The sequence below is a fragment of the Ammospiza caudacuta genome, chromosome Z (genome assembly GCF_027887145.1).
Source record: "Ammospiza caudacuta isolate bAmmCau1 chromosome Z, bAmmCau1.pri, whole genome shotgun sequence".
Classification (NCBI taxonomy): domain Eukaryota; kingdom Metazoa; phylum Chordata; class Aves; order Passeriformes; family Passerellidae; genus Ammospiza; species Ammospiza caudacuta.
The window spans coordinates 49964979-49992217 of record NC_080632.1 but is presented as its reverse complement, the minus strand read 5'-3'; the positions used below and the strand labels follow the sequence as shown (position 1 = coordinate 49992217).

The 27239-nt window shown below is 40.4% G+C and overlaps 1 protein-coding gene across 1 annotated transcript in view; it reads right to left on the bottom strand.

Moving 5' to 3' along the window:
• ELOVL7 (ELOVL fatty acid elongase 7) overlaps positions 1-25015 on the bottom strand; it is a 31664-nt gene extending 6649 nt beyond the window's left edge. Inside the window, exons 1-5 of the mRNA XM_058823763.1 lie at positions 24848-25015; positions 5382-5470; positions 3258-3448; positions 934-1014; positions 377-433 (exon numbers count right to left, since the gene is read on the bottom strand). Coding sequence (XP_058679746.1) covers positions 377-433; positions 934-1014; positions 3258-3448; positions 5382-5445 — 393 coding nt within the window. The 5' untranslated portion in view covers positions 5446-5470; positions 24848-25015. The remainder of the gene's footprint in view (positions 1-376; positions 434-933; positions 1015-3257; positions 3449-5381; positions 5471-24847) is intronic.
• Positions 25016-27239: the final 2224 nt, after the last annotated feature.

Genomic DNA, 27239 nt, shown 5'->3' with positions numbered 1-27239 from the left:
TGATGACATGAAAGGGGAAGATAAAATCTGAAAATGATGTGAAAAAAATATTCAGTGTGATCAACTGTTTTTTATCTGCAGTGTTGAGACAAGCATAACAGATTAGTGTACTCAGCTGTTAGACAAGTTATCCAGACTTCCTAAATATTGTTGTTCCCTCATGAATATTTTTCCTGATAATGAAGGAAGAACAGTGTTAAAAAGACAAATGAGATACAAAGAGACAAGAAGGGTAAACATTGTGATGGTATTCTAATAATTGAAGATTGGAGGATTAAATAAAAAGCAACTTATGTCCTAAACTCTAAACAGTACCAGTTCTTCTGCTGTGAAAAGAAAACAGAACCACTTCTTTTATTAGGCTACAAATACTTACAGTGTCTAATAATTCAATGAACTTGGAAAAGAAGTAAAGCCAACAAGTTCGCACCATCTGCAAGAATAAAAATCAAATTGTCAAACCATAAAAGTCATAGCAGGACAAATGAGTATCTATATAAAGGAAAGTATTGGGCCAAGTGATGTTCCAAGGTTGACAGAAATATTTAAATGTACCGTTTGACTATTTTTTCTTTAAACTAAAGGAATTTTAAAACCAACAAAAACAAGCCAATGAATTCCTTGCCTCTTTCTTTATCCAACTAACCAACCAACCATCCCTCCAGTTAATTCACGTGCTCTACATTATGCAAGAGGGTATTTCCATTTAGTGCATTCCACTCTACAAGAGTGCATTCAAAAAGCAGGCTGTTCAAAAAGCATTGCTAAAACTAAAGTAAATGTATAACACACTACTTTGAACAACCTGGTCTAGTGGAAGTTGTCCTTGCTCATATCAGGGGCATTGGAACTAGATGATCTCCAAGGTCACTTCCACCCCAAACCATTCTATTGTTCTATGATAACAGTTCACCTTTGTCTTTGGCAACTTACTCTTAGAGCTGTCGGTGATCTCGAGTAGTCAACAATATCACACCGGAATGAGTATCCTGTGGCCCAGCCTGACATAAGAAACTGGAGGAAAAAAAGGGCTAAGATTAACTTTACATCTTTTGAAAAATTCATTAATTTTGGATTACTTTTGCAATCACTAAGCAGGAGGGGAAAAACAATATTAAAAACACCTTAAATCAGCAACTTTGTCAATCATCTACCTGTGTGTGGGATAGCTACCACAAAAATCCTTTGCTGTTGCAGATTAATGAATTTCTAATTCCAGGACCACACCCATAGACAAGAATTTTCTTCCTACACCCATTATTTCAGCTTTAGTAACTGAAGAGAAGAAAGAGATGCATCTCAAAACCAGTGTTAAAAAACAACTTACTGTGTAAGCAAGACCACAAAACCAAATATAATTATTTTTAAAATTGCTATCACAGCTAACTATCTTAACACAAAAAGAAATACAACACAGCATCTTAATACTCTAACAAAACCAGCACAACAGAAAGCCATTTCTAATTATCATTAAAGACAAGGAACAAATCAATATGCATGATGTATATTTAATACCATACTCTCTAAAATTCTGCTTAGTTAAACTTCATGGTTCAATTAGTTTTCCACTCATATGAGTGACCAGAAGCTACAACTGAGAGCACATGACCAAAGGATTATATGTACCAAATATAAAATAATCTTTACTCTTGGAATATAATAAAGTTTGGACAAGAGCAACAATATTAGTATTATAGTTGGCCTATTCTACTGCCAGCCACTATGACATCTGTATTGTATTTTATACCTTCAAGATGTTTCCTATTATCATCATCCACTCATGCATGGTAAGAGCTTCACCACTCCTAACTGAAGCAGGCTTTAGCCCGTTTCACTTCCTGACTGAGGAAGAACTGATTGCTTAAAAAAAACAGGTTTCTTTAGAACACCAGGACTAGAACACCCACCAAATGACTTGGTTCCAAAAAGGGGAAGAATTAGCTTCTTGCTGACCACCAGACAATAGCAGACATTCAATTGGTTACACTCTGTCCATGCACTCTTTGATGAAATTATAACATGGAAGCCTTGACAGCAGACTTATTGAATACTGTGCCAGTGTCAGGCACTAAAAGAAGTTCAATTTTTTTCTTTTATTGTTCCTTTGTGGGTTTTTTTTTTTGTTTTGTTTTTTTTTTTTTTTTTTTTTTTTTTTTTTTCTGAGTTTTATAAACAAAACCAAACTTGGAACCAAATTCCAAAAGGAAATTCAGCAATTTTTTTCAAAAAATTGTCTAAATAGCAAAAGTGTTCATCTTGCCCACCACTTTCCATGAAGTCACGACACCAATAGCTGCTGCTGCGGTGCTTTTAGAGAGCTTGGAAGAAATGTCAGGTAGTTCACTGTAACTCAAGATTGATGCAAATTAAGCTAACAGGAACATATCCTTCCAATTTGGCAAAATAATCTGACATGTTTTATTACTACTTTGCCAAGCCTGAAATAGCCAGCCATATGGCCTGGGAGTCACACACGGGGTCACTACCAGCACAATGGTGCTTCACCAAGCAAAAGTGTAAGGCTGTCATTCACACAATACCATCAACAAATAGCTACACTTCAAAAAACCCCACCAAAGCCCAACAAACAAATAATGCCCAACAGCAGCAAAATCTCAACATTGCTTTTTGAAAAAAAGACAACTTGCTATTTTGGGGTTGTGGGGAAAAGCAGCATTAAAGATACTAATAATTTGGGCTTAGGAGGGGAAAGCAGGGGGCACAGGTTAGAGGTTTTTTTGTTCAGAGGGGTTTTGTTTGTTCATTTAAAGGACAAAAATGCCTTGAATTAGATTTTGTTAACCTCTGTCATTGATTTCTGTCATGTAAAAGGCAGATCTAACTGAAGAGTATTTCATAATAGACATACTCTATACAGTGTTTGAAATATCAGTTGTTGTTCCTTTCCTTTAGGGCAGGTTGTCACATTATCACCTAGGAGGATAGAAACAATTACAAAATACTAAGAAAAGCATATTGTCTGCTTTTCCTGATGCAGTACAAAGAATTTAAATGATGAAAACTTTAAACTTTTAAAATTATATATAATAACACAAAATGTTTCATGCTCTCTCTTTCTGGGTATGACTTATTCTCTTTTTCCAAGAATTACAAGTTTAGCATACAGCTTGGAGGATGATAATTACTGCCATGACAATAACTTTTTTTTTATAATTGCAGTGTAGGAATTATATTAATAAATTTATTAAAAGTTAAATACATGATATACATAAATACATTACAAACATAGTACTTACTTCATAAGTCATATATAAAGAGAGGGCTACCACACTAAAATTATAAAACGTCATGATCTGCCTGAGTTCAAAAGGTTTTTTATTTTCCATGAGTTTGGGTCCCAAGGAAGTGACAAAATAAACGTAGGTTCCAATGATAAAAGTTGTTGGAAAAGGTGAAGACATGAGTGGCCAGCCTTCCAGTCTTGGATCTAGAGGGGGTAGAGGGAGAAAAAAAATCAGGTGTCTACAATACTTAGTAAAACAGCTACAGAAAAGTATTTAATTCCTGATGGTCTACGTTTTTCTGTCACCGATCACATTACAGAGTCCATTCACCTCAAATCCATACTGACTGGATAACATGATTTAACCCATGTAGGACTCAGAGCTTCTTTCTTCACATATGATGAAAAGCAGACACAGACTCATGAGAGACATGACTTTCTGTCTTTACAGCACAACAAAGCACACACTTTCACATGACAAGAGAGTTATAATGCAACAAGCAAATGTTGCAAGTTATTCCACAGTTGTGCCAGAGAGCTGTCTTGCAGAGGCACCTCCTCCTAAGCACACCCCACTCCCCCTCCCTGCAGATGAGGCTGGCAGGTATTTCATCTGAGCATCACCATGATTTCACTGCACCCTTCTGTGGTTCATCACAGAGTCCCAGATCACCAAAGACTGCCACATTTCTCCATAAGCAGGTGAACTTACAAAACCGCATGTAATTTTCTTTACACTGACTTTTAGAAGATTTGGCTCAGAATGGTCCCAAACTTAACTACTGATTGCTTTCTGTTGCTTTCATGGTTTGCTGCAGTATTTTAAGGGTAAAATTATACTAGTGTTATTTTTGTCAAGTGTTTAATTCATAGCCAAATATTTCAAGTCAGCAAATTTTCAACCCACAGCTTCAAGCAACCTTTCACCCATGAGACCTTCTGATGTGGTTAACAGCCACTGGAAGTGTAAAAACAGATTGAGGAGGAGAGCGCATTACAATGCTGCTCACAGCTTGTGATGTGCCAGTGCTGCTGCCCACAGACCAAGGAGGACTGTGACCCACAGCATGAGGAATCTGCTTGTGTGTGCTGCAGGAGAACCATCATCTCTTCACAGCTGATTTTTTTTGTTGTATCCACCCTTGCCCTGCTCCTACTAAAACTTTCCCAGTGTTCTTCCCAGCCTGATCCTGAGAAAACCATGTTCCTCCACTAACACTATGATACAAAATGCCAAATACAAGCGCTGTTGGGCCTGGAGATAACTCAGGTTCTGGAGTCATGGACACTGCCGCAGAAATGCTCGCTCCCTCCCAATCCACTTCATTCTATGAGTCATACTAATTAAACTCCCTGCTCACTTGCAGGCTGTGCTTTTATAAAACAAGAAAAGTGGTGTTCAGCTATGCTAGAAAAGATAAATCAGTAATCATATATATCTAACCTTAACCACTTCTCAATTTTTTTCTAGGAATTAGCTAATCCCTGTCACTAGCTGTCTACCACAGTGAGAAACACTGAGAGTGATGGGTCTTAACCCCAAAATTGAGGTCTTCTCTACCAGCTTTTGGTAAGCAAACAGAATAAGAGAGTGGCAACATAAAATCAAAGTGTGATTAATATCCCTTACTAACTGCAACAAGAAACAAACATCCCTTTTCAAATTACCACTGTGACAGAGTTAATTACTCTGAGGATTAATTTCAAAATACTGAAACTTATCAGGGCTTGGGTTTTGTTTTTTTTCATTTTGCAAAAGTAAAATGCAAGACGCAATGTGCATTAATTAACTGATAAAATGCAATTGTTTGGTAATAAAAGAGAGTTGAAACTATACATTCAGCACCATAGGAAAAACTCAAACTATATATTCAGGCAACCAGAGAAACTGACAGGATAATCACTATGCACTTTATTTACTCTGACTTTAATTCCATGAACTATCTGAGTTTTGTTTACTCCCTATTTTAAAATGGAGAAACTAGACTGCCACGTTAATAGGTAACCTGGCAAGTCTTACAAATATTCACAGGATGACAAAACTACTTCTAAGCTGATAAACAGCACACCTAGCATAGCTACACATTGCTATTCAAAATTATTGGGAGTTAGTAAGTTTTAGATTTAAATGACTCACCGGCATCTTTAATCCATTCATCATACAGTAGTATAGCCTTTGATGTCAGATTGCTAAAGGCCATTTTCACTTGATTTTTATGATGCTGCCTGCAGAAAACAAGCCAAAACAGAAATACAGATTTTTATCAATAAAGAAAGATTAATAAAGTTTTTTGGGAAAGATTTTCAGGAAGCAGAGTGGTAAAAAAAAGAAAAGACTAACAGAGCACCATATGTGAAATACAGATCAGGAAGCATTAGCTGGCCACATCCCACTGTCCTTGGGTCTAATTCATAGCAGAGCTGTTATGCACAACAATATGATTTTGCAATCTCTACATACAAACCAGGTGCTTCCATGCCATAAAGTGTTATCTCAAGAAACTGTGCTGTGGTTAACCATTACAGTTAAGAGGTAAATATGAATAAAGAACAGATGCTTAAATTATTTTTTATTACCATCTCCACTTAAAGTCCAAGCTGCTGATATATGAGGAAGTTCAGCCTTGCAATATTTATTATTGGAAAAAAAATTCTAAATAATAAGTATTTCTAAGGTATGTGGGAAGGAGAAAAAGTATATATCAATACTTTATATTGTATAAAATATATATATTTATATATATATATAAATATTGTATATATAAAGTATATACCAATATATCAGCATACTCCTTTTAAATACAATAATTAACCATGTTATAATTAGAATGCAAATCCCACTCAGATGAATCAACTGTTTCCGCACCAGAATCATGGAATGTCATAGTACCAACGGCAGCACCATTAACCCAAAAATTATCCAGCACATCCACTTTGCATGCAGTACCTCCTACTTATGTAAAACTTTTCAGAGAAGTATTCTTATATGAATACTGATTTTTGCTCCACAATCAAGCACTCATCACCCCTTCCCTTGCCTCATTTCCCTTAGAAAATAACTTTTAAAAATCCCAGCACATTTGATGATGTTTTTCTCGTACCCCACTCAGTGTCTCACTTTACCATATGAATTCTATCAATACCTCTGCACAATCTTCACACTGTATTCACCTTTATTAGTAGTATTTATTTATTATTTCAGGCTGGAGCACACCTTGATAACCAGCTCACTTCCTCTGGCAGCCCTTCTGCATCTCTTCCAGCTAAGCCAGCTGCAGGCTGAGAGAGCCAGTTCTTCCCTCATGATGGTAATGCATTGCTCTCCTCAGATCTCCCCACTATCATCTTCTCATTTACCTTCACCTTAACAGTCCAGAAAAACAATTTCACCCTTATTTCCACCTCTACAAGTACATCCTGTTCACCACCATTTCACAGGAATTTTTAGCCACTTCACTCACCCTTCATTGCAAGATGCAACACAGACAAGCCTGCCTCCATGAGAGTTCAACTGATCTATTTCATCTCCATTCTCATTTTGCTGCCCACTTGTTTTCCTGGCTGCACTTCTGTCCTGTGTCTCCGAATATCTGAAACCATCACCAATTTCAGGCCTGGAAAATATTCCCTCTGCAAGTCTCTTTTAAGTTCACATTTTCTAGAAATATCATCCTCCAGCATCAGCATTTCCCAATTCAATATCACTTCCTTCACGCTGAGCATTTTCATGCATCCTGTATTCATATTACAGTATTTGCTTCAGCACTCTATGCTGATTAAGGTGCTGACAAAACAAGAAGTAGGGGGCATCCTCTTTCTTTCCTAATGGTAGCATAAGAAGCACTCTTGCGTTTGACACTAGCAATCACATGAGAGAAAGCATTTTACGGTTAGAGGCAAATTATAAATATTATTGTCACCTTGCTCCATAAGCTAACTATGGATGATATCAACAACACATAAATCCAACCCTGTCCTGAACACCAGGTACTTCAGAGTGCTCAACTGTGACAGCCAAGCTATTCAGCCATGACTGGTGCTGGGGAGGAACCATTAAAAATGTTTACTTTATAAATAACTATTGTATTAAATGGCTAGACTGATTACAATAAATTATCCTTTTAATCCAGTATTCTTTCAGTTCAGCACATGAGAACAGTATGTCAAGAGAAAAGGCATGGCAAACTGAACTGTACTTCATGCAGAGGTTATAACAGAATTCTGCCAAAGCCCACAGAAATCTTGTGCAGAGCATGGCTCAATTTTTCAACAAATATATTCACTGAGTACAAATAATCATATTATATTTAACTGGTTCTTTGGTAAGAAAAGTAGCTTCCTGATTTCACTGCCACCCAGTTTTCCCACCCTTGCATTACTGGAACTCAGACTGGCTAGCTCAACATGCTGACCAAGAGTAAAGTTAAAAAAGAAATCTGCTTCAAGACTTGCTCTTAAAAATCCAGAAAATTCAGTGTAGATTCTGGCACTAAAACAATTGCCATATAGTATCAGTGTATTTGGTTTGCATAGCCAGTCTTTGGTGGTGGGGGGGCTATAGGGTGGCTTCTGTGAGAGCCTGAGAAGCTTCCTCAGTGTCCAACAGAGCCAGTCTGTGGTGTTTTCAAAGATGTATGTGCCACTGGCTAAGGCTGGGCCAATTAGAAATTAAAAATTGTGGCAATGCCTCTGTGGTAACAGATGTAAGAAGAAAAAAAAAACCACCCAATATTTGTGCAGTTGTAATTGCCACCAGAGAAGATCAGAGTTGAGAACATGTGAGAGGAACAGCCCCACAGACGTGCAAGTCAGCACAGAAGGAAGGGCAGGAGGTGCTCCTGAGGTCAGAGCTGAGGTTCCCCTGCAGCCCATGGTGCAGACATGGGGAGCAGCTGTGGCCCTGCAGCCCCTGGAATGCAGAGATCCACTGGCAGCCCATGAAGGAGACCCACACTGGAGCAGGCGGATGCCGGAGAGGAGGCTGTGAACCCATGGGGAGAGAAGGCCGCACTGGAGTAGGCTGTGGCTGAAGGACTGCATCCATGGAAGAGCGACTGACATTGCAGCAGTTCATGGAGAACTGTTGCCCATGGGATGGACTCACACTGGAGAAGTTCACAGAGAAGTTCTGGAGAAGTTCGCCCATTGGGAAGACTCCATGCTGCAGCAGGGGAAGGACTCCTCTCCCTGAGCAGCGGCAGGGATGTGTGATGAACTGACCACAACCCACATTTGCCACCTCCCTGCACCACTCATGGGGGGAGGAGGCAGAGCTGGGAAGGAGGGGGGGGTGGAGGGAAGGTGTTTTCAGGCCTCATTGTCATGCTCTGATTTAGTTAGTAGTAAATTCAGTTATTACCTTTAATTCAAGTCTGTTCTGTCTCTGATGTTATTTGGTGAGTGATCTTTCCCAATCCTTATCTTAACCCATGAACCCTTTGTTGAACTTTTTCTCCCCTGTCCAGCAGTGAAGGGGAGTGAGAGAGAGGCTTTGGTAGGCATGTGGCACCCAGACAGGGTCAACCCACTACAATGGGCTTGGGGTGTTGATCATGACATCCTCTTACAGTTGTCATTCAACAACTATAAACTCACAAATAGACAATTCTTTACATTTACCCACTTGAACACCAGACAATTCTACATTTACCCACTTGACTCCTCCGCTTTAGTTTTTATATCAGAAGTCAGACAAATGTGCTGGCAGCTCTTATGCCTGCTAGGCATTGAGGCCAAATGCAAGACTTTTATCTGGAATCTATTTCCAATAGATTTCTTCTAGCTCCAGTAGAAAGGCAGATGATGAAAATGGTGAAACTGGCCCTTGCCATACTGATGGTGAGGGATTTGTCCCAACTGTCCTGACCCCAGCACTCACAGCTCCTCTTACTTTAAAAGTCCTCAAAAGTTTAGACAGGGGAGGCTCTCAGACTTCAAGATTTCTTTTCCATTCATAGTTAAGCAAGAAATAACTCCACCACAGTTAGCAAACTTTTTCTGAAAGTTTCTGGAGTTCAGTAACACTGGAGTTCAGTAACTTAGAGAAGGATAAGTTCAGTAAACAGAGAAGGATTTACACAGAAAGCAGCCCCAGCCTCAGCACTCAATAGTGACTGATCTGAATCTGAATCTAAAGGTAAGCAAAATACAGTAAGTTAACTCCAATTACTTTAAGAAACAATGTCTGCAAGAAAGACAGTGCTGTTCAGAACTTTCCTACAGTTAAAAGGTTTATTTAAAACCAACTTTTATATATGACATTACTATTTCACTTTCAATTTGCTTTACAATTCTACTTATTTTCTTACCTAGCTACAAAGTTTTCCTTCATAAATCCACTTCTGCGAACAGAAGAATGTTAATGTTAGGTTCTCAGGATAATTTTTTGTTTACCACCTACAAAAGGAGAGTTAATTGCAGCATGAAAAATATTTTGTCTTACCTTGTTACACTTACTTCACACATATTCATACGCACTGGAAAATAATATGATCAAGGCCTGCTTGATAATGGAAGAGTGGAAAAAAAAGGAAATCACATACCTACATACAAGATAAACAACTAGCTTGTGCTTCACCAAAGAAACTAAACCATTTCTGAAAGACTGTTTTTTAATAATATAACTGTGTTGTTAAGCAGTAAACTGATAATGCTTTGACCGTAATGCAATCTTCCAAAACATTTGGCAGTAGGCTACAGAAATTATCTTCTAAGAGACTGGAAAGAGTTCACCTAAGGGGTCAATGAGTTGGGGCCAGAGAAGGCCATTTGTTAAATACAGAGTTTAGTTCTTCATACTATAAGCTCATCTGCCCGTTATGCATTTGTATAGCCCTAGTTCAGTCAGGAAAACTTACATGTGATTTATCTACCTGCTAACGTACTTACAAAGTCAGTACATCAGCACTTTTATTTCCAATCTTCCCCTTTCTGCTCATATCAAAACTTAAAAATGCCATTAAAATGCACAATAGATTGCCCAGTTGGTAGCAAACTCTCTCAAAATTAGGGAACACAAGCAGACTAATTTTCAAAATTGGGTCATTTTAAACAATATATTGCAAACAATTTACATAAACTCAAAAATACAGTCATATAAATAGTCTGGCCAGCTTGAAAAGGTCTAAATAACAGAGACAGTCCTCTCAAATACATGCAATTGGAAAACAACTTTCAAAACCACCTAAAAAACATATGCAAGATATTCAGCTCTTCAAAAGAAATAAGCACTACTTTTTTTTTTTGTCAATGGAAATAATACTGTGTACCTAAGTTCAAGTCAGTGTAGCAGCATAATTTCTGAAGATATCTTTAAACAAATGTGCCTCCGCCATTGTAAGAAAAGGAGATATAAGTGAGGCAAAGGAGGAAAAGTTTTGTGTTAAAGAGCAAAGTAATGCTCTGCTGTGCTCTGGTAGCCTGCAGCTCAGCAGACAGCTGGAAGAGCCCAGTAACTGCAGCTCAGCTAAGGCATACAGCTTGGCAGAACCAGTTCCAGGCTGGACCATTACCTTTACTGGAGAGACAAGGGCAGATAGGATTGTTTATGCCAACAGAAATGCCACAAATACTACAGCAAACCATATGAGAATGTCTAACGATGAGAAGTGGTAAGGAAACAAGCTGTTGAAAGTGCTCAAGTTCACTTAGCTCACAAAACTATTAGCGATTTTTGTAATGGGAATTACTGGTATGCCTCAAATATTCCTAATTTTTAAATGAAAACAAGAAATTTCTCACATTCCTTTGGTTAACCCACATGAAAGATATTTGCCATTCTTTATGCTCATTTATTCCCCCTACATAGTTTTTAAATAATAAAACAGATATCAAGATTTGCTTTTAAATAGTAATTTTACAAAAATTGTTTTATGTTAATGGCTACTAAACAAAATACGCACATAAAAGAACTTCACAAAAAAATACACACAAAAAAAAAAAAAAAAAAACAAACAAAAAACCCCCTCAGAATGAAACAATCTAATATAAGCTCTGTCACTCCAAAAAAACAATTTTCAATTCACATGAACTTAAACACTTAACATTAAAAATAAACATTAGAGAGAAAAAAGCTTATTTCTAAAAAGACAGACAAGATACTTTTACAGTGAACCTTTAGAAAATGTCTGGAGATTATGACAACCCAGGGCAGAATTCAGTGGTCTAATTTACACCCAAGATGGGTCTCAAAAACAAAGCTTCTGGAGTATCACACCTAGCCCATGATGACTGGAGGATCATCCACCCTGCAGACCCCACTGGAAGAGAGGGAGAGCCTACAGCAACATTGACACATGCAGGTCTGATTTCAAAATTATAGCTTAAGAAATGGCAGTAATACTGGCTTACATATTCAGGCACAATTATGAAACTTTCATGTTTCAGAATCACTTTGTATACTGTTGTTAATTCTGCTCTTGAAGTTCAGAAGGTAATTAAATTAGGACATTTTGCAGATGGTATCTTAAGATTTACCTGGGAAATACCAGCTCTGCCCTTCCTATTTCCCAAGGCTGTGTGTTACATAATTGCAGTTATTTTAACTACACTACTCCCTTATGTCACATGGCAAGCAACTACAAACTGCCTATTATATTACATGGATTACTCACCCATGTTCTGCAACAAAGTTTTAAACTTCAGCTGGGTGTCACCTCTTGTTATGGATTTTGCTGAGAAAAGTTTCTGTCACCTTTTCCATTTTTATGCCTTCATATTCAGCCCAGTTTGTGAGATTCACCTCACATGCATTTTGCTACATCCTGCTTTAAATTATATGGCTTTTTCCTCTTTGATAAACTCACTTATAAACACTGCCCCTGCTAGATGACAGTGAACATCCTAAAACCAGATTTCTGAGGCTTAAGAAGCTTTATTAGAACATTTTCTAAAATTCCTCATTGGAACTATATAATAAGATATCTAATGCTTATCTTGTATAGTCACTCTTACTGATCTTTTTACATAGCACCTCATTATTTAATCCTTTGCTTTTTAAACTAGCATCAAATCTGTTATTCACCTATGTGACAAAAGTACTTTAAGTAGCACAACTAGTGAAAACAGGTTTAATTTCAACTACACTTTTCACTGGTTTTTTGTCTGTCCAATGCATTTTCCACTCTGCTGCTGCGTAAAATAAAGACCAGTTTGTATTTGCTTCCACACCTCTCTATAAATAGTTAAAGGAATAGATGCTGAAAACTTCATGGCAAAGCTGAACAGCAACAACAGGCATGGAAAATCCCCTTCTTATGGGAACAATTTCAGGAGTATAGCCCTGCTTTGTCAGTCACCAGTGTCTGAATGAGGAAGGCCCCCTGTGCAGTCCAGTCCCACAGCATCACTGCCAGTGGGGCTGCTCCAGGCAGCTGCAAGATAAGCCACAGCTGTTCACCAATCCAAATTAAAGCTTAGGCTTTGAGAATGAAAAAAAAAGTTATTATTTCTCAGTCAACTCAGACTTGAAAGGCTGCACTGGCTTGTGCAAAGGAAACATTAAAACTCACAAATTGAAATGCCATAGAAAGGGAGAAAAGTAGTAATAACAGCCCTGTCATAGATCCCTTTAAGCTGATAATGAAGTCCTGTAGGGAGACCACATCATCATCCAGTCCCACCTACTCATAGACAATCCTGGATTTGATTGATAGTCAAACACTTCACATGCTCCACCTCAAAAAGTCATCCCACTGTCCACCAGGACACTCTACAAGATGAGATGTGAAACCACAAAAATTACATTGTGCTACAGTAAGGCAGGAAAAGATCTGTCATCACCAGTATCTTACATATCTAAAACATATCACCTGAGGTTGCAGGGATGCATGTGAAATTATCCTAGGGACTAATCTTCTACATCAATAGAAAGACTTTTCAAGTCTAAATAGTTCTTGCAACTATAGCCTGGAAAGAAGTTTCTTTGCAATTCTGAATCTACTTATCAGGTTAAATCAAGTATGACACTCTGGGCACATCCCTGAAAAAGTTCTCAGTTTCATTTAGGACTTGAGCACCATGGACATCACTGTATCTTCACCAACTTTCTCTCCCCATACTTTCAATGTTTCAGAGAAAACAAACAACATTAGCAGATGTAAAGTTCCTAAGATTCCAACTTGCTTTCAGTGCTCCCCTGCCTTTAACAAAAGCTCTTTATTGAGCATTTAAATGTCAGCCATCCTTCAGCCAACCAGTCTCACCTCCCTACTCTACTGCAGTGAGTGGCTCCTCACAGAGCTTAGAGCAGCAGCTCTTCTCCTTGGTGCCCCAGTGCACTACTTACCCTTGGCTGTTTTGAGTTTGTTCTAGCTCATTGTGATACCAGCTCACAATGTCACCTAGACCTGCATACACAGTGACTCCTGAGGCACACACAGCATGACAACCTTCACTTAGAAGTCAAAATAAGGTTGCTAATGCAACCTCACTTCCGTTAGATAGTGGTATATCATTAACCTTATCAAAGGCCTTTGGTAATGCATTGATTCAGTAGCTGGGCTATATTCAACCCAGGTTAATATCCTCCTTTCCCAAAGGATTTAGACTCGCCTGCTTCCTCCTTACCTTATTGTACAACTAGGAAAGCACCATTTCAGAATTACTTGAAAGACCACATCAACTAAGCTTTAGGTCATTTTAAGCAGACTTTCACAAAACATGAACTAAAGGCTAGAAAGCAGTAACACAATCTAGTATTTTCAGCCGTGCTGTGCAACCATGCTAACTCATACCCCCTGCACTCCCTGCTCGTTCATCTACAAGCCAACATGTTCCTAACATACAGAGCTCTTACCCATTCTGTTTGTTTTTCCTCTACAAACAGCTATAGTAGAGACAGTTCTGATAAGGATATGTAAGAATTATTTAGAGCTGTGGTGTTTCTAAAGTGCATACACATCATTAGTAACCAAGCAAAACAGAATATAGAGCTCTGTACTGAACTAGAGGGGTAAGGACTGCTATTTACCTGCACTGCGAAAGATAACACTGAATTTTTTTAAGCTGCCTCAGAAGCACATTTTTAATACTCAGTTTATAGGTAAGCTCTAAAAAGAGAGAGGGAGTGCAAGTGCCAACTAAATACTTTGAATGAAAGGGATCAAAGATGTCTAATGTCTGAGAGTGTCCCCTTCGCTTAGCAGCAAGCTGAGTCACTGAGTCACTCCACCATATCATCTACCCTAATTTACAGTTAAGAGTTAATGCATAAAAATTAACTGAATAGCATAAGAATTACCTTAATATAAGGCTCTCATATATTGAATGAATCACAATAGAAGCAGTTTGCTACCAAGGACTTGGTTTGTGTTTACCCACCTCTTAGCAGAACAACAGCATAAATTGTCATTAGATAGTCACAGTGGGGGTCACTCCATGGAAGCTAAACAGAAACAGAAAAGCAGAGCTAGACTTCAGCTTCCAGAGAAGACTCCTTAAAAATAAAGGGAACAGGACTCCTCTCATAGGTAGCAACTTGCTAACCTAGCCAATGCCAATGCAAAAAAAAGTAGACAAGCTTTTTTATTTCCAAAGACATGTCATAACCAAGTAATCAATGGTAATATACCAGTTGGTATTCAGCACTAGGGGAAAAAAAATTAGACCATAATTTTCACTTACAGTAGACAAAGACAGGTAGATGGAGCTGTCTTTGTAACACGAAAATACATCAGAAAAGAGTTTCATAGGAAGAGGAGATGGAAAAAGAAAAGTAAATAATTACCTTAAGAACACAATATTCACCTTAAGAAAGAAGAGGTAAGCAACTAAAGTGAAAAATATTCATAATTATTAAAGGAAGAGGTGTTTTTCCACAGTTACATCTTGTGTATAGCATACACTCAGCTCTTGTCACTGTAGTTGCCATAGCAAAACAACATTGCAAAATCAATGCCATTTTATGGAATTTTTATTGCACCAGCTCTACCCTTGCTGGGTCCAGAATATTAGTAAGTAGTAACACTGATAACACCCGTGCAGAGTTGCAACATACTATTTTGTACACCCTCTAACGCAGCAATTTACAGTAGTTGAACTGCTCCCACACCACTCTCCCATGCTGACGTGAGCTAATTTGCTTTACCATTGTTTCCCACTGCCTTGCACTTGCTCAACCTACCCACCCTCTGGGTCCTGGGCTGATATCCTAGGCAGCAAAATAATGCATTCCTTCTGCTCCTATTTTGCTTGCATTGCAGTAGGCAGGCATAAATTTTAAAGGCAGCTGACCTAGAACTGACACCCTCCCTTCCCTCCCCCCTCTTTTTAAGCTTCCATGCACCATAGTGGACATGCTGCTGAGCATTGTAAACATCAGCAACTGCACCCTCCCTGGGAGGCTCTTCCGAGAGAGGGGGAACCAGCTGTGCTAGCACCTTTGGCAGTGACCCGCACAGCGCAACGTCAGCTCGGGGACGTGTGACACGGTCACAGTGACAGGTGGTGGCAGAACTTTGGGGGGACAAAAGCCACTTTAAAGGAAATGTCCTAAGTGCTTTTTAAACTAAGGTCTCAGAACACTCCTCCTACCCAAGAAAGCATGCTGACAGTATCGTTAAAAAGCTGCCGCTCCCATGTCCAGTCTTGGCACATGTAGTTTTTGGAGCACTCCAGGAAGCAACTGCCACATCCTAAATCCTCCCAGTCCAGAGCTGGTAATTTATACAGCTGCAGCTGGAAGTTTCAAATCACTGAGGGTTTGCAGGGAGGTATACAGGCGTTAGGTTGTTGTTGTTTAAATTAACATTCTTCAGCATGATGAAAGGTTTGGTTAATCACTATGAAGCACACTCATGAGTATTAGTATCAGGCAACCCATGAAGGCACATTATACCACTGTTTGGAGACACAGGCCTCTCAAGCAGAACAACTAAACAGAGCAGTAAAGTCAATTTCTCATGGCACTCAATTTTTTATTTCTACATCCCAAAGAAGAGCTCCACTTAAAAAAAACCCCAATAAATAGGTAATTAGCTTACACTTGCACATGACTAGAGTTACTGTGGAAGGGAAAAAGTGAAATACAAGTTTCTGAAATGGAAAAGCCAGATATTTCTAATATATCTTATACTCAATGGAGGAATCACAATGGGGTGGAGAATGGAAATGGACAGCAGACAGGTATCTGAAGTTTAAGGATAACTGGAGGAAATTACCCCACACGCTCATCCTGAAGTCAAAGCCACTTGCATTGTGATTATATGTTGAATCCAGAGATGAATGCATGGAAATTAATACATTATGAGCCCCCACTTGATTCTATTCAAAATTTGAGTAAGTTTTTGGGTACCACTCCAGCCATCCTGCATGTTGCTTACACTACTTGCCTGATAACTTTCCCCAGTACCTTTTGTTTTTGGGATGACTCACCCGTTGGAGGCAGATCCAGTTTGGCAGCTTGGGCACATGGGGTGAACACTAGAATGGGAGCACCTTTGCTTTCATACGGTGCTAGCAGCAGTTCCAAAAATACTCTTTTCCACTTGCTATGGAAAAGCTTCTAAGGACTATGGAAGTGCTGGACTTTGAAAGGGTTCTTGTGACAGACTTGGAGGTCAGAACTCAAGAAACAGTATGGAATAGGAATATTCATGTTTGCCTATAAGTACTGGAGTGAGGAAACATCCAGACACAGTGACCCAGAGCAGGCAAAGGCCTGTAGGAACTAAAGAAAAAGGCTGTGTGGGCAACACAATGTTGCATGGACAGTATTCAGAAGACAGCCTAACCTCAAGAGCTCTCATGAAAGCAAAATCATCCATTACCTAAAAGCATTAACTGGTTTGATCTGCAAAGATTTTTTAAAACCAGATCTTGTTATGAAAATTCAGCTTTAAAATATATACATTTTTCATTCAAATTCCAAGAAATCAATATGCAAGAGTTTACAGAACAAAACACAAAATAGAGGTTGATATTATGGGCAAAGATACATTAATAAAAATACACAGCTGTGAAGGCATACTCAGCTCCAGATCTAGTTATCTAGACCTTAGTTCCTTTGCTAATAGGGATTTCTAAAAGTCTTCATTATTTTGCACCTCCTGGAAGCTCAAGAATGGCACAAAAAGCAGCACTGTGCAGGCCATGAGTTTGTAACTCAGAGCTTTTTTAAATCAGCCTGGAACACCAAACAGTAACTTCACAGAGAAGCAGAATCAAACAACACATCCAAGCACAAGTTTGATCACAGGTATGTAAGAATTTTTCCATCTTCTATCAATATTTTCCACTACCACAACAGAATGTACTTTTAACTATCTTTCCAATCACTTGGAGACAATCCAGGATCACAAGACATCTCTGCAGTTTAAAATACAACAGTTCATCCAGACAGCATGTAGGGATGAACCAGCTATCTCTGGGCAAGGCAACTGCACATTTTTTGTCCTCTTTTCGATCCTGAAAGTTTGCCAAATACAAATAGCTTAAAAAAAAAAAAAGAGATCCCATCAACAAAGTGCATTAAACAATGGATATGCAACATCAGAATAACACAGGAGACAATAATACTTCCAATAAAGAAGCTTGGCAAGCAGCAGAGTACTCAGCCTAATACTAATGCTCCTTTAAAACACCAGTATACTAGAAACAGACAAGTGTCTAACAGTCTACTCAGCATGCTACAGCAGTATAACAGGATAAAACTGGACTGTCTCCAATACAAAAGAAAATTAGACTTATGTATAGCTATGCATTTAAGTTATCAAAAATAGTATTTTGACATACAAGTTTCAAAGCCTTGCAGGAGAGATCCGTCAGTGGGTTTGGTTCACTCTCTGTATGAAGTTCTCAGCCCCCAGAGAAAAAGGGGCATGTCTGCTACCAATTAACACAGCAAAGCTGTAAACAAAACCAAAGTGTTGTGTGCTCGTTCAATACTCCAGTTAATATGCAAAACTAGTGGGCCACACCCCCTTTTCTGAACCTAAAGCCACACCACAGCCCTCATCATGAAAGCAAACCTGGTTTGCTTCTACTCTTCTTCTGCCTCACTTCGCAATGACTCTATTGCTCACACTTAAGCCAAACAATTTGCTTTTGCACATATTCTTTGTCTTATATATACATTATTCAGGTGCAGGTTCAACCAGCTGACCATATCCAAAAAGTGTGATGCCATCCCACTGACTGGAAAGGAAGACTGGATCTCTTCCCGCTGCAGTCATCTCAAAGAATGAGCCAAGGTCATATAATTTCATGGTCTCTAAAAGTGACTCCCTCACTTATCACAGAAGTCTTTTTAGATTCAATCAAGGGTGATGCTTCAGCACCTTGGATGAAAGCAACTGATGAAATATCACATTTTACAACAATATGCGTAAACTCTCTACAGGATAAAAGCAAGAACACCAGATTGCACAATTTCCACACCTCCAGAGGCAATTTTCCATTCCATACTTTTAAATGCAGTTCAAATGGGGTATATGAGATGTTCAGTTTTAAAATAAAATAGCAACCTCATTTCAAAACTGGAAAAAACTTCAGAGCAAATCAGAACTCAACATGGTCCAGTCAATGTTCAGGAACATTTTCTCCACAACTTTCTGATAAGCTTCCCTAACTGATTAAGTGGATCGCTTCAGTTTACAAAAAGCTGTTTCAGGATGATCTGAAATTCAGATGGAGAATACTTACCCCTTAAGATTTCAAGCAGTTATTAAAGGACTAGTTGAAGAGAGCCACAGAGTATTCTAATGGCACCTGTATTTTTCATTCCCTCCTCTCTTTCGAAAATCTGCCATGCTCCTAGTTAGAAGTTAAACTGAGTTGACTTCCTAAATATCTAAGGGCTATGGCACAAGGCTATTTACAGTCTTGTCTTAAAAGGTTGTTTTCCTTTTTCATGTAAAAACAAACTTAAGCAAACTCCCAAACAACCTGACTTGTTACAGAACAACAGGTGCTGCAGAAACAATATTGTCAGCACAGCAGAAATAATGAGAGTGATTGTAACAAGACTTTCAAGAAGTACCTTACAAGTAATTTTATGAAAGGTTTCATTTCCAAGTCGACAGTGAACATTTGAGTTTGCTTCATTATCCTCTTGGCTTTGATCAGTTGTATATTCTACAATTCTCATTCACAAGAGACAAAAGGGGACAAGGACACATCCAAAGTAATAATAATAGTAGTTATAATAATTTCATTAAGCTTGTCACACCCCTTCTGTAGAGCTAAAGACTAAAAAGTGATTTTTTTTTCTTCAGCACGGAACAAACAAGCTAGAACTCTGACTACAAAATGATAAAGAGTGTATTTTATCTAGATTTTTCCAACTGTACATTTAAACAAATACAAAAGGGATTATTGTGGATGTAAAGAATGCAAATACTGTAAAACACACTGTTCTCTTGCAATATACTTGAATCCAAGTAATTTTCACCTGTACAAAAGGAAACCTTGCCAGCTACCACTTCTCTGAACTGACTACAGACATTTCCACAGGCCCATCTCCATCTATTCATAACACCACAACTTTCCTAAAAGAAAGAACACAGTACCAATGTGAACCATTCCCATACTCTAAAAGCATACAGAGAACCACTGAATCAGGTTTTTGTGACTTGGCTTTAAGTCATTTCAGGACTGATGATACAATGCAAATTATTTCCAAATCAACAAACTGATCTTTGTGAGTCAGAGTCCAGCAAGAGTCATCCCCTTCTTTTGTTAGAAAACAAAGAAAAAAAGGAATAGAGTAAGCTATATTTTTATCTCAGGCATAGCCATAAACCCTGAATGCCATCACTGGGATAGGAGCATTCTCTTGAATTCCAGCCCATGAGATGCCTGTTGAAACTTAGCAGCTTTTCACACAGTACATCCTATTTCTTTGCACAGGGTTTTGCAGTGCACTAGACAAACTTATGCTCATATTCACATGCATTCAGTGAGGCATTGCTTTAAAAAAAAAAAAAAAAAAAGTCTTTGAATAGAGGTTCCAGGCACAGAGCCCAAAGTGCAAGGCCCATATCAATATAAAACATAATCCAAACTACAAAGAATTTCACAATACAATTAAACACAGGCAGGCAGCATGTAGGAATTCATAAAGCTGCTACAAGCAGCTTCTCTTGAGCACAGCCTGCTCAAGCAGAGCAAGTCTGGCTGTTTACAGGGTAAGTTTGCAATTATAAGAGCACTTTTAATAGTAGCAATGTAATTTTAATCAACCTCTCTCCCCATTACTCATACCTGCTCCTATGTCACCCTTGACTTCTGCTGGAACAACCATTTTTCTGGCTGCATAATAAAACAGATTGAGAAACAGACTCAGCACAGCAGAGCAAGCCTCACAGAAAAAGAAAGGGTTTTTTTTAACCCAGACTGTTTCCTCAGTGCTTCTTAGTACCAGCTTTCACCAATAAATACTCCAGTCCAAAACAAAAGTGACACAAGAAGCATATGCAAAGAAAAGCAGGTGGAATAAGAGAAATGTTGGGGAAACTGCAGCATCAGCCCAAGTAGGTATCATAAGTGGAGTGGAGATAAGGGTTCATGTGTTTGCTGCTTTTACCCTGGCACAGTGTAAAGGGGCAATCCGAATACCATTGCTCCTAGCAAATAAGGTGATTCATAGAGTTTACTGACACCTGTATTTGTCCTCCTTGTGACATGTGTGCCTCTCTGCAGGTGGAAGCCAGAGTTTGCTTTGGACTGGATAAGCTTCACAAGTAGTTTTTAAGAGATTTTGAAAGATCCTGCTACCTCAGGATTTTGAAATTAAATGCTACTGAAATTCAATTCCTCTGACTCTCATCGAGAACCAAGACAACACTTAAAGACACTTAAATCTGTGGTTCTCTAAACTGTTTATTCATCTCACATTACTCCATTCACGAATCACTTATAGGTGTTTTCTAATCAACATCTTCAGTGATAAATTGCTTTGTGTAGCCATCATAAGCAGACAGAATGAAAAAACAAAAAACATGCAGAAGAAAAAAAAAGACATCTTGACAGACACATTGAAAGCATTTTACTTTGTGAATTGATTAAAAATAGAAAAAAATGACCAAAAAGCAAAATGAAAACCAACTAACTATTCAATATTTGCATGTCAATGGTCAGCATTAAACACTGAAACCAAAGACAAGTAAAGATAAGAAACACCTAAGTTATTCTGGTGTCTCTCATCAGTGTAAACTCACATATTTAACTTTTTATGTTTTGGATTTCAACTAAATGTCATATACATGGAAAAAAAAATTTTAATTGCTACATCACTGGCAACTTTGCCAAACTTTTGGAAAATTGGAAATGTGACAAGAGGCACTTAAATTACTGCATGTCCTTCTAGCTTTAGAGGTACCCTTTAAACTGAGCTGTTTAAAAAAAGTACAATTGGCTTACAAAATTAACTACTAGTTTTATTAATTCTTTTGTTCTAATAATCTCATCTTTTTGAGGAGTAAAACGTTTTGTTTCCACCCTTGAGGCCGTATTTGCTCTTTACATGCAGCAATGAGCCTCAGTATTGGGTGAGGTCCCAGGGCAAGCACATGGGACTTGCTCCCTAGCACTGTGGAAAAATGCAGAATAACCACTCAGCTTTCAGGGCAGCTTTCAAGCAAAGACCAACTTCCCTTTAAGTACTCAGGCCTACCAAAACTGCTGTTTGAAGTTAACAATCCATAAACTGCAGTAGACAAAAACACACCTAAGTCTGCCATTTCTTGAATTTAATACATACTTGGGCAACAAGAAACTGATAAAAACACTGCCCATGTGACACACTGCCCATGTGTCACATGCTGTGACTTCATGAAAGAAAACCAGAATAGTGAAGAGCTGCAGTGAGGGACAGAGGAATAGTGAGGGGAACGAGTATTTCTTCCTTTCCAGTTGCCCAGGCTTTGAGAAGCAGCTTAAAGTTTCAGGCATCCATTAGCCTGAAGAGAATATGAATGTTGGGCTATGACATTATTTGTATAAAATATGTTGTGCCACTGAAGATGTCAACATCCTACCAATTCATATTTGCCTATGTACTATAGCTCTACTATCCCTATTTTACAAGTTGTCCTTGAGCCACTCCAGGCAAAAAAACACAGTTAGTCTAAACCCATAACTGATATCTACACCATCTTATTTCAGCACACCAGCCTTCACCAGGAAAATTATGGGCAGCAGCCTCTGACAGCCATGCCGAGGCAGTCATCAGGGGGAGAGATGCCACATGAAGTCTGCCAAGCTAGATCCACAGTACAACAAACACAATTTCACAAGCAGCTAATGAAGATCCATAAAGGGATCTTGGCTCCCTTCCACCTCCTGACCTTGAACATGGCACAGAGGTGACATTCACCCACTTCCCTCACCCCACACATGCCTCCCATGCCCATCCCATGTGCTGCTTGTGCCTCTGCCTCACTCTGCAGCTGCCCACACCTCCAGAAATTTGTGTGTTAGGCAACCAGATACGGGCACGCCAGAGGAAACAGACACACTGTGCAGAAGCAGTTTCAAGAAGAAGAGCAGAAGTCCACAGTGGGGGTGGGGGGAAGTTTGCCAGTTTATTGCAGCAGCGAGAAACAAAGTCTGGAAAGGCATGGGGTTCACACTTGGCAAATGCCATCAAGTCATGTCAAAATACAAAAATGCCCCTGATTAGTTCTTTTACTGATATGCCACTAGTTGATAGGCATTTCATGGTATTTCCTGAGTTTCATAATGAGTTAAATCCTATTTGGCTTGTATTACTTGACTAATGCTGTGGCATCTTTCCCAACACATTCCATGAATATTGCTTCCTGTACCAGAACCTGTCTTGCTCTACCAATAAGTTCTAAATAGAAAGATCACATTGTATTGAAATACCATAAATTTGCATTATTCTGTATTATCAACAGAGGTGCTGCTTAGCAAGAATTTCAAAGAATCATAGAATGGCCTGGGTTGGAAAGATCACCTAGCTCCAAACTCCTGCCATGGCCAGGGACACCTTTCACTGGACCACGCTGTTCAGAGCTTCATCCAGCCTGGGCCTTCCAAGGCTGGGGCATCCACAGCTTCTCTGGGCAAACTCTTCCAGTGCCTCACTTTAAGCCTATGTTTCTCTAGGTTTTCAAATTCTAGGTCTTTGTACATTTTCTTCAGGTAAACCTGTGAGCACAAGCACTCCCACTCCTCAGGGAAGTGTTTCCAGGGTACATCCATGCTGCCTAATGCCATGTCAATACACCATGATTCCACCTCTACCTGAGGCAGCTCCAAGGCAGCTCGAGTGCGTTCCGGGCAGCACCCCAAGTGTTGAGCAGCAGAATAAATCAGGCAGCATGTTCCCAGGCTGCTCCCAACAACCAGAAAAACTTGTTGGAACTTCTCCCACATGGTAGTAGGGCTCAGTACAGACCTACACATGGGTCTGGGAAGAACTGAATTACAATGAAGTAAGAGAGTATCCATACATGCCTGTAAGTTTTCTGGTTTGCCTGAATACCTTTAATTAACATACCTTGATTTCCTATGCAAGCAAAAAAAAAAAAAAAAATCTGTAAGAGCTGGTTTGCTGCCTCACTATGACTTTTCAAGCATCACACTATTTTGTCTTGGTGGTAGCGACACCCAAGACCCAACCAAAGTTTCAATTCAAAACGTATTCACAAATGAAGTATCCACAAACTTACAATTCTATAACAATGTACATGACAGCTACAGTTGCAAAGGACAAGTAAATCTAAGAGGCAGCTCCAATGTAGCCTCATCAACCCCCCCCCCAGCTGGCGCGGACCTGCCTCCTTGGCTCCTGGCCTCACTGCCTATGTGGCCAGTCCTTAAGGACAGACCTGCCCCACATGGCAGCAAAGGTGACCTGTCTCCAAAGACGAAGAAGGCAGCAAGCCAGATAGCCACCCTTCCAGCTTGCCAGACAACCCCTGGCTAGACATCACCCCTCCAGCCCTACATTTTAATATCACCTTCTTAAGCACATGGGCCACACCTCTCCCCTGACTGTCTCCAACCTTCACCCTTGAAGAGAAAAACCTCCGTTTCTTGCTGCCTGGGATCACCCTTTGGGATCAAAAGGTGTGGGAAGAAACAGCATTTTTCAACAATAAGGTCCCTGATGCAGTGGGATCATGCACGTGCCTCGATATAACTTGTTCATGACAGGAAGGAGAGTTCTGTTCATGGGAGGCACAGCCACAGGTCCTTGAGAGACAGGCACCGGGAGGTGTGGGGCACAGCCAGAGGGTTTGAAGGAACAAGAACTGCTTGGTGCCAGACCGGGTGAAAGGGTTTAGGAGCACAGACGCGGTGCGGCGTAGGGCACAGTGAGAATGCTTGGAGGCAAGGCACCGCAGGGTGAAGCACACTCAGTGGGGTTGGAGGAGGAAGCACCACAGGGAGCCTGAGAGTCTGGAAGTATGGCATAGAGGGTGCGGAGAGGGAGAGGGACCAGGGATGCAGGCGCACCCAGAGGACGAAGGTGCGGAGCAAAAAAGCTCAGCGCGGAGCAGCCAGGGGTTGCGGGAGAGAGAAGAGGTACACGGGAGCAACCAGGGAGTTTCAAAGGAAGGTAGGCAGGAGGCAGCCCCGGACCCGTCCCGTCCCGTCCCGTCCCGCCCAGCCCTGCACGCCCAGCGCGGGACAGACCCTGCGGAAGAACGCCGAAGGCTCCTGCTCCCAAGATCGCCGCGCTGCGCCGCGCTCCGCTTTCCCGCTCCCGCCGGACCCACTCACGTGGCAGCAGCGCGCCCCACCTGTCCCCGCACCGCCGGGCGGCAACTGCGCGGCGACACCGCGCGGCCCGCGGGAGGGCGCCGAGGGGGCGGCCCGCACCGCCCCGGCACCGCCCCCTGCACCGCCCCTGCACCGCCCCTGCACCGCCCCCTGCACCTCCCCCTGCACCGCCCCTGCACCGCCCCCTGCACCGCCCCCTGCACCGCCCCCTGCACCGCCCCCTGCACCGCTCTGCTCCGCCCCGGCCCGCCCGGCGCCTCTCACTCGATCGAGGCTCAGGGCTAGGGGTTGGGAACCATCGTGAGCGAGACCAGAGCAGCCGCAAGTGCGATCCGAGAGTTGGAGAACTTCCCCTGTGAGCAAAAGCAGAGGGAATTTGGGCTGTTCAGCCTGAAGAGAAGTCTTCAGGGAGATCTTATAGTACCTTTTACTGCCTCAGCGGGGCTATAGGAAAGATGGGAAGGGACTTTTAACAAGGGCGTGTAGTGATATGATAAGGGGGAAATGGCTTTAAACTGAAAGAGGGTAAGTTTAGATTGGATATTAGGAATAAGTTCTCCATTGTGAGGGTGTTGAGGCACTGGCACAGGTTGCCTAGAGAAGGTGTGGATGTTCCATTCCAGACAGTGTTCAAGGCCAGCCTGGAGAGGACTTCTGAACAACCTTGTCTAGGGAATGCTGTCCTTCCCCACAGAAAGGTGGCTGGAAATAGGTTCTTCAAGGACCCTTCCAAGCTAAACTGTTTGGTGGTCCTGTGACAGCTGCTTTTCCAACTGTTGTGGTACCCACTGGTGTGGTGTTAAGGGGTTCTCCAAATGCCCTTAGATCTCAATCTCACTACCATGGAGGAAGGAAAACTGGCTTCTTGGCGTTGCTTTGGGATCCATGGCAGCTAAGTGTCACCCAAGGCAACACCAGGAAAGTGTAAAAATTCCTTTTTAAAAAAAAAAACACAACCAGTCAGCTTTGGCTCGCTGCTTTTGGGAACACTCCCACCCCAAAATATACTCCTCTCTTAGAGGATGTTCAGCATGACAGTAACTGTCCCCAGTGACTCCCATCTAGACAAGTATGGGGCACAAAGAAAGGTAACTGGGAATTTCTAGTGTGTAAACAGGTGCTCCATTTAAGTTGGTCTATCATTTTAGTCCACAAAAGGCTAGAAAATATAGCTTTTTGAGATGGTAAGCATGGAGATGATTGCTTGAGTCAAAAGACTGCAAAAACAGTGAGGAGGGAGAGAATATGAAGGCAACTTGAAGAAAAGAGGCAAACTCATTTGAGATGTGCAGAAATGCACAAGATGAAGGGTCTGTGAGCTAATGCTGTGAAATGAATGCATGGTCAATGTCAATGCAAAGATGCATAAGGAGTCTCTGAGTTGGAGGACAACAAGAAGCTCAAAGCTCAAACCTGAAGTTTGTGATAACAAGAGGCAGAACCACCACAGAAAGCTTGTTAAAAGTGTGGAAACATTATGAGAAGCTGACAAATAGATGGCGGGATGTGGAATACAGTTTGTAACAGAGATCCTGCAGAAGCTCCATAACACTGAGTGATTGATTAGGGTGGGGAGTAGGAAGAGGATCTTTTCCTTTAGGATTTGCTTCATGCTTCTATTGGAATTGTAAGGATTATAACAGATTATGAAATCCCTGGGCTTTTGAAAGAGCGTCTTAATAAGATCATTGGGTTTGGCCAAAAGGGATATGTCAAAATATGATAAACCATTGAGCAATACTGTATGTCTCACCTAGGAGGGGAACAATCACATAACAAAATTAAATCATCCCCTTTTCCCTTTGGCAATCAGAAGTTAGAACCATTTTTTGTTTCTTGGTTCAAACCCATTTTTTTGTCTAAAATATTGGGCAAGAAAAACAAAAAACAAACTTTAGGAACCACCACATCCCTGCTCAGACAGAGTTCTTGGGAGCCTCAAAGGTAGTAAGTCTTAACTTTGTCCAGAGGGATGTGGCTTAGCCAGCAACTAATACTCCTCCTCTGTTGCAAAATCTGTTTTGCCCTGCCTGATAGGGCTGCCTTGGCTAAGAAAAAATGTGACACTGGGGTTCAAAGCGATAAAAAGTAGGTTACCCGGTGGCTTCAAAAATACACAGCTGTTGTCATTAATGCAAAAAAGAAAAGCAAGCCAAAAAACAACAACCAGATGCAAACTAACAGCTCTAACACATTTGATGCCAACAGTGTTAGCATCAACAGCTTTTCTTTCTTTGGAGCCCATAAAGACAGTAAGAATCCTTGCTTTTCCATGCACTTCAGGAGCAAAGGTAATTTGAACCAT